The sequence below is a fragment of the Dipteris shenzhenensis genome, chromosome 24 (assembly GCF_047967505.1).
Source record: "Dipteris shenzhenensis isolate YYH24624 ecotype China chromosome 24, Dip_SZ_1.0, whole genome shotgun sequence".
In the NCBI taxonomy this organism is placed as follows: Eukaryota; Viridiplantae; Streptophyta; class Polypodiopsida; order Gleicheniales; family Dipteridaceae; genus Dipteris; species Dipteris shenzhenensis.
The window spans coordinates 2,572,188-2,580,134 of NC_141619.1; the positions used below are offsets into that span (position 1 = coordinate 2,572,188).

Consider the following 7,947-nt stretch of genomic DNA (forward strand, 5'->3'; position numbering starts at 1 on the left):
GTGTTGAAAATGATTGAGTCATTTTACATGAGATTCTATCTTTAGCTTTCCTAAATTCCTTTCTATCACATCCCAAATCAAATCTCTCGTGATAAGTTCTCTTATTTTCAATTCGACTCACCAAAATCAATCCTCTCTCTGATCCATCACATCAAAGCGCATCACCTCCTTTTGGATACTCTACCCTCTTCAAAACTTTTGATACTAGCTACTCTAAGTTAGATGGATGTCTAAACTTTCAACAAAATAGATCAAATTGATATGTATATCCCCTCAATGGCTCATTCAATCTTTGCTTGAGGATACCCACTCTGTAAACAAATCTCGTTCAAAATACAAGGAAAGAAAGATTGAAATCCCTTATGGCATCAACCACCTATGCTTTCTTTCACGAAGCTTCTCTTGGGTACTATTGCACCACACCTCTCCCATTCTCCCTCATTGCAATCTATATGCTAATCATCAATAATAAATAAGGAACCAAGAAGACATTCAAATCTCAACAAGAACAAAAAGCTAGAAAGTTATAAAAATCAAGTCACAATCCCAAAACAACATTTATGTTTAATTTATGTAGATACTTTTAAATTCAGAGTGAATAATGTAGCCTTAATTAGGAAAGAAAATATGATAATTTAATTCATTACATTTATAGTTCTTCTGAAAATGTTGCCCCATGATGACTCAACACATGCACACAATGAAATACATAAATAGGCCTAAAAAAAGTAATACTTTCAAGGCTTGACTATTAACTCAAACTGAACTTCTCATATTCAACCCCACCACAAACTATTTGTTAGGTTTAATGTATACTATTTAATGTGACAATTCACTCAAAGCTAACATTAGAAACAAAGTATTAATGCGAAGCACACAATCTAGACTCTAGGTTAAGATTGGAATGTGTATGGTACTTTCAAGGCAATAACACAAACAATTGTTTCATGACCACGACTTCACACCATCTTGCTATGGTGGCATGTTTAGTGAGGGTAGCCATAGCTGATACTTTAAATAGCACCGGCCAATGACATCCAATGACAAGAAGTGGATTCCACTACTATAACCCATAAGCTTAGTCAAGCCTATAGGCTTGGTACATACAAAATCAACGGCCATATGATAGCATGCCTCATGAGCCTTACATTCACAAATGTATTTGTACCCGCTCATAAGTTTTATATATCTTGTAGATATTCTAGTACTTTAAGACTGGGCCTAGGAGGTGAGCTTTGTCCACTACCATGACTTGTGGTGCATGTTCAACATGCTATGTGTACGAAAAAGCACATGCACATGTGCATGCAAATGAACCACATGCACATACCTCATTGCACCAACCACTCATGGCACAAATACAAACCTTCATGCAAATTAGAGCATGCAAATATTGGCCGTTGGACACATAACAGTTTCATACCACATCCTTTCACCTATCCAATTCTGAAAGGTTCCTCCTTTTTCTAGTTTCTCATCATCGTTGCTGTTGTAGCGGTGATTTCTTTTAAATGTACGCATGTGAAGATCTACAAAATCTAAAGTTTGCCTACCAACTAATGATATCTCATTGAACACAATAAGTTGTACTTGTTCATAGAGACGGATGAGTGTGTCTAGTCTTTCCTTGGCCAAGCTTGTTAGGTTCTTTGTTTATAATGGTAAATGTAGTTCGGAGTGAATAGTGAGGTTGTTTATGTTGTATGTAGCTTTTCTTGTGTAAGCTAACATTAGCACATGTAATTCGTAATCTATGTTTTGGATTGTCTGGTTGTAAAAGCAAACCTTGTACTATGAGCAACAGAAGATATGTTTTCCCTGCTGTTCCAGCCCCACCTGTTAGGAATAGGTGTATTTTTTCGTTTGGTTTAATTTAACATCATCGAATAGTTCTCTTTGTTCAAAGTTCAACGATCGCATCAGTTTGAAGTACTTGTCATTTTGCACGAGTATTTGTTTTTTAATAGAAGTGATGAATTTCTCATTCAATGTTTTCCATTGTTTTGTTTTCATGTCTAATGCAATGTCGTATTTGGAAAATTCGTGCTCTTGTGTGGGCTCATGTTTTATTGTTGTATTGCCGTTGTCAATTAATAGACTGTCACTTGTATTTGTTGCTTGATCTTGAAATTCTGTAACAAAAAAGTAGTCCATTACATTTCGGAGTAATTGTTTCTCTTTCATTATTAAATTTAAAAAATTTGGAGTTTGTGCATATAATATCTTGCACATATTGTCGGATTGTCTCTTATCAATTCTCTTAATGTGATGATTGAGTCTTTGTGTTTTGGATGTGTTTTGTTATTGTTTGAGTTCGTTTTTTGTAGACATTTTGTCAAAGATTCCCATAGTCTCTCTGCACATGGTAGTATCATAAAAAAGGTTGGGTGGCCCAATTGTTTCATCATTGCGAACACATCTTTTTTTAGTTTCTCTTTATAGTCTGGAGAAGTGCGTAGGTTCTCGAAGTCTCTGTATCCAATTGTAGACTTCAGAATAGCTTCAATATTGGTATCATTCATAATATCCTTTGCATATGTTGTTTTATTTTGTAAAGCCCCTTTACGAAAGCGAACCCAAATCGATTGCTTCACTTGGTTGATCAAACTTTGATTGATTTGAAGAACAGATTTGGTATATTTTGTGAGAAATGAAGGGATGTGTGTGTTAATTATCATTTTTCTATGTCTTCGTATGTAAGCTTGGCATTTTCAATTTTCTTTCATGTCTTAAGAAGAGTGTTGGAAAGTTTAGTTCTTCACTGCACTTGTCTTGGAACAAATCCAACGGTCTGTTGTCTTCACAAGGAGCAACGTACCTGATGTCTGTTTTGTCATCTATGACTTGCTCAGCTGTAATAAGTTTATGAATTAGTGTATCTGTATAGGTGTCATCTTTTTCTTCGTCATCAGCTTCGTCGTCGTCGTTGTCTTCCTCCATTGTTTGATTATCATGTATTATTTATTGGAAATGTGCAGTCCATTGGTTGTTTATTTCAACGTTGTTAGCTCTGTAAAGTGGTGTTTGAATGAGGGTGTGTAGTACTCGCATCAAAACATTCGGAAGAACTTTTTCGAAAAGGTATGTGCTCTTATATTGTAGTTTTTCTTGATTTCGAGAATAATGGATGACTCATCGTTAATGAATCGTAGCAAGATATGCTGCACTTTACTTGTGTTGGACACAACATTAACAATGCTGCCTTATGATAGCTCTCTGATTTGAGTAAATGCTATTCTGGGAGCAACCAATCGCTCTTCGATGTCATTTAAAATTGTTACAAATACAATTACGGCTATTGACATCCAGGTAATATGCTAGTATCTTATCCATTCACAAGACTTATTCTCAGGGCTTATATTCTTGACATTTATATTCTCGACGTTTATATTCTCAGTGCCCAGGGCCTTGCCCGTTCCCTCAGATTATAACTCTTTGGGGAAGGAAGAGCGCTCTCTCTATGCCTACACTATGTGTGGTATATATATTATAATATAATATTATCATACAAATATTTTCAATTGCTCGTCCATTCAAAATTGCTTGTTTTCGATCTGAATTCTTACAACATTCCTCTCTTTTGATGCATGTTCTCAGTGTGAGGGAGCAAGGAAAGCCAAGCTAGATTCAAGATTGAATTATATATATTATCGACACCTTTATTCATATGATTGTGATCCATGTGACAATATTATATAGTCTACGATGAGGATCAGTTATGAGCTCTTGTGAGCGTCGCTTTATTCATGTGTTTGTTGTGGGCTTCAACTTCCAAATTGCACAATCAACATGGACATCACCAAGTCAATAATAAATCACCACCCCTTACATTTGCAGGGAGGATCGGGTCCTATTGGACGCTGTGCCGTGTCTCATGTCCACATTTTTTCTCGTTTGCTTTCTTCCTTTAAAAATTTGATAAAATGCTATGATTTGGGTTGAATTTCAAGTTAGTAGTTATGCGCTTCACGACGGAAAGGTTACCTGCCACAAATCTAGTTATTGAAAGAAAAGGGAGGACTTGTTTGGCCGCCCTTCTTTGTGCCCATTTTCAAGGAAAAAAGGGTGGATAAAATTTTGGTTGCCCTGTCCTATCAAAACTGTTTTGACCGTCCTTCAAGCCTCACAAAAGGACAGCCAATAGATTGGGTGCCCTTTAGGATCGCCCTTTTTAGACCTTTTTCTTGTCGTCTCTCTCGTCTCTCTCTCTCTCATACACACACAGACATGCAAGCACTCGCACACACATGCACAAGCTCTAGTAGGCATTCCCTAAAGGGCCATTCTAAGAAGAACGTTCCTACCACTTGCCACAACCAATGTGGCCACCACATTCATTTTAATGTATACTATAGTTCATTCTCTTGGACTAAGAATATAATGAGGGCCAAAAATGCAAATCCGACAGGCGAGAGTTCTACTTCAAAATGGGTATGGGCCAAAGAATTGGTACACTGTATTATGTGAGATTTACTTCATTATCAAGCGACATTACAACGTTTTCAAACATCTGCAATACTCGTTCATTCTTTCGCAACAACCGCCTTGAAAACACACTGCAGCGTGAACTAGCTCCATATCTTTTCATACTACAACATCAACTTGGGCAGCAGACGTTCGCAGAAGTGGATTTCCTACAGGTATCACTTGACCCTCGAAAGCTGCTGGTGTACAGACAGCACCATGATGAGAAAGCATCTCTTGATCAGGCTTTTCTGCTGCTACTCCGATTTGCTGCTGATTATCGTTGTCAAATTTGTTGTGAGAGCCCTTATACTTGTACTGGCGAGAAACAGTCAGGAACATGAGGAAGTTGCAGAGCTGTAGCATCGCCAGTAGATAGAAGAAGTAATCGAGATGGCCTCGGTTCAGATTGTCTGAAAGCCAGTTTTCGTGCCCTGGCGTACTGGTCCATCTGTGCACCATCTGCAGGATGATGGTGCCAGCGTAGTGACCCACACCAGCGCTGCACCAGAAGACCGCACCGGCCATGCTGCGCATGTTGTCAGGAAGCTGGTCGTAAAGGAACTCCAGCTGGCCAACTGCATGGAAGCTATCGCCCAGCCCGTACAGACAGTACTGGGGCACCAGCCAGAAGACGGAAAGAGGAATAGATTTGTGAGGCTGGTTGGTGAAGCCATGTTCGCGAGCAAAGCTTCTCCGTTTGGACTCGACCAAGCCCGATACAATCAGTGCCAATACTGATATGAGGAATCCGATGCCAATCCGTTGCAGCACCTTGACTCCGTGGGGATGCCCCGTAATCTTGCGAGCTTTGGGTACAATAATTCTATCATAGATCGGCATCCAAATCAACAATGTAACGGAAGAAAAGACGCTCATGGATGCTGGGGGTATCTTGAAGGACAGTCCCATGTGCCGGTTCATGGTCTTTGCTTGGGGTATGTTGAAGGCCGCGTGCTGAGAGAGCACCGTGACTGATAGCATGCTGATCAACCAGATCGGCGCCACTTCGATTATGGCTTTGAGCTGCTCCACTTGATGCACTGTACAAAGCCGGAAACGGTTTTTGACGCTTCCATCTTCATTGAAGTCGTCCTTGGTTTCGATAGCTGCATGGTCCAGCCACCTAATATTGGACACAAATTACAAATATCAGAAACCTGTCATTCGGTTCTCTCCTATTGACGAGAAGCATTTTCTGGTCGAAACAGCATTGTCGATGGATGAAGTCAAACCGCTGAACAATGAAACAAGTCTGAGAAGTGGGACTGTGGGAACTCACTTCAGACGGTTTGTGTGCGGGAAAAGGTCGGCCTTCGAAACTTCCTCGATCATTTGGTGGCCCGCAGCTTTGTGCAGCTTGCTTTCATCAAGTGGCAAGGCACGGTTTCGTTTATGTAATGCTGCCACAATTACTTGTGCGAAGCCTGTAAAGGGGCTGCCGGCAGGAGGAACATACCGGTAGCCACGGCTTCCCATGAAAAGGAGGATTAAGGCGACGACAACGCAGGCGCCTGGTCCACCGAAGCCCCATACCCAGCCGGCATTGTCTTGCACGTATACAAGGACCGTGGCACCGGCTAGGGCAGCCGCATAGATGAAAAAGAAATACCAGTTGAAATAGCTTTGCGTCTCCTTCTTGTCTTCGAGGGTACCTGCTTGAAACTGGTCAGCTCCGAAGGCGTATATACAGGGGCGAAGCCCTGCGGCTGCAAAGACTGTGAACGTGAGAGCCACGACGAGAAACGCCAATTGCCCATGGGATGCCTGCTGATGGGCTGCCGGTGTGAGCGACGGGCAAGCTGCGGTTGAGATAAGCAATATCGATGCCTGCAAACCCAATGCATGCATTTCGATTACGGTCTAGCTCAAGAGAGATGCACTTAATCCAGGCTTCAATCGGGCTTCCTAGGTCACATTGATTTTCGCTCGGGCCTCCTCGTCCCAATGCTTGATTTTTCGCGAGGTCAATTCGCTGAACAGGCTTCAATCGGACCTTCTCGTTCCAGTGCTCCGTTGAAACTTCCTCGTTGAATTATTTGTTTTTAGTGTGATATTTGCAAGCCCCAAACTGAGATAATCGACGAACTTCAAAACACTCAGAAAGCGTACTCCGGACAGAGATTTTCTTACAATCAAGTTGGAAACGGATCCGAGGACGATCGTCCAGAAACGCCCCAGGTAAGCATCCGACAGGAATGCTCCCACCAAAGGCGTGAGGCTTGCGGTACCGGACACGATGCTGATCAAGGAGGCGGCTGCAACCTGGTTCATGTGGTAAGTCCCCATCAAATATGAGATGAAGTTAAGGGTAAAGCCCACACTGGCGAGCCTCTCGGCAAGCTCGTTCACTGCATGCAGCGCCACATGAAGACGAAGATTAGACTTCAATGCATGGGCTCTGTAAAAAAAAAGGAGCTATAGAGTCATACAGGCCCACAAACATAATAATCAGCGAGCACAAGCATGAACTATTAATTGGCAGCTCACGGGGGAAATCGGGCTGAACTTACGCAGGATGTAAGGCATACTCCTCCAGCCGCCAAGTCGACGCTGGTCAGCCGTAGGCGCAGGGATTGCGGGAGCATGCCCATGGACAGATTGAGGAGACCCACAGCAGCCCATCGACATGAACCGGCGGATAGTGCCAGTCGACGGTTCCATGGATGAAACCTCGACAGGTTTAACACCAAGATCCTCGGATACCTTAATTAGCGTCACTCACAAGGACCGTGCGTGGACTCAAATTCTATCTTTTTGCCCTCTTCTTGGGCAAACTGCCCATTTCTCGGTCAGCTTCGCGTCAAGCTTCTCCTCATCAAAACTGCTCAGCTCATTCTCTCAATTCTCATTCTTTGCCTCCTATTTATATTCCTCAGCTACCCAGCTCAGCCAGCTGTATATTAGCTTTCCTACTCTCTAGCACTTCTCTAAGTTTTCTGGCCGCCTTCCAAGTTTCCCATATCCCAGTAGACTATATAGCAGCTGCTGGACAGTGCTTCGCACATCTACTTTTGAAATGGGCAGCCAGGCCAGCCACCCTCATCATTCCATAAAAGGACACCCGTGCAGCACGGTGCTGCAATGCCTGTGCCCTTTACCATGGTGGCGCCCGGGCTTTCTCTGTCTATGAGCCGTCAATCAAGTGTGCCTTGAACAACGCACGCTGCCTTTCCAAAAGCTGAGAACTTTTGTATCGTAGTTGAGTAATGCAAACACTGTAATATGGGTCTATCCGTAGCGTACGCAATTTGGATATCACCTAATTTTATTTTCTTTAAAGTTTAGGATCACCATGCGCATGCTGAGATTCTTAAGTTCATAAAAAATAAGCCATGCGAATCATAAAGTTAAGCCGAATGATCATAAAGCTAATTTCACACAAATACCACATATGAGTAATGAAGCATGAAAAATTAATGCGCATGCTAAGAATGATAGGACAAATACTAAAATGAAGTGCATTAATTGGAATGAAGAGTT

The 7,947-nt window shown here is 42.0% G+C and overlaps 1 protein-coding gene across 1 annotated transcript; it reads right to left on the reverse strand.

The window, feature by feature from the left end:
- Nucleotides 1–4,550: 4,550 nt before the first annotated feature.
- LOC147886089 (protein NRT1/ PTR FAMILY 3.1-like) lies at nt 4,551–7,410 on the reverse strand. The gene is made up of 4 exons (XM_087395739.1): nt 6,978–7,410; nt 6,598–6,815; nt 5,747–6,294; nt 4,551–5,590 (listed from the first exon to the last, which is right to left on the reverse strand). The coding sequence occupies exons 1-4, from the start codon at nt 7,126–7,128 to the stop codon at nt 4,585–4,587; spliced, it is 1,923 nt and encodes a 640-aa protein (XP_087251865.1). The 5' UTR covers nt 7,129–7,410; the 3' UTR covers nt 4,551–4,584.
- Nucleotides 7,411–7,947: the final 537 nt, after the last annotated feature.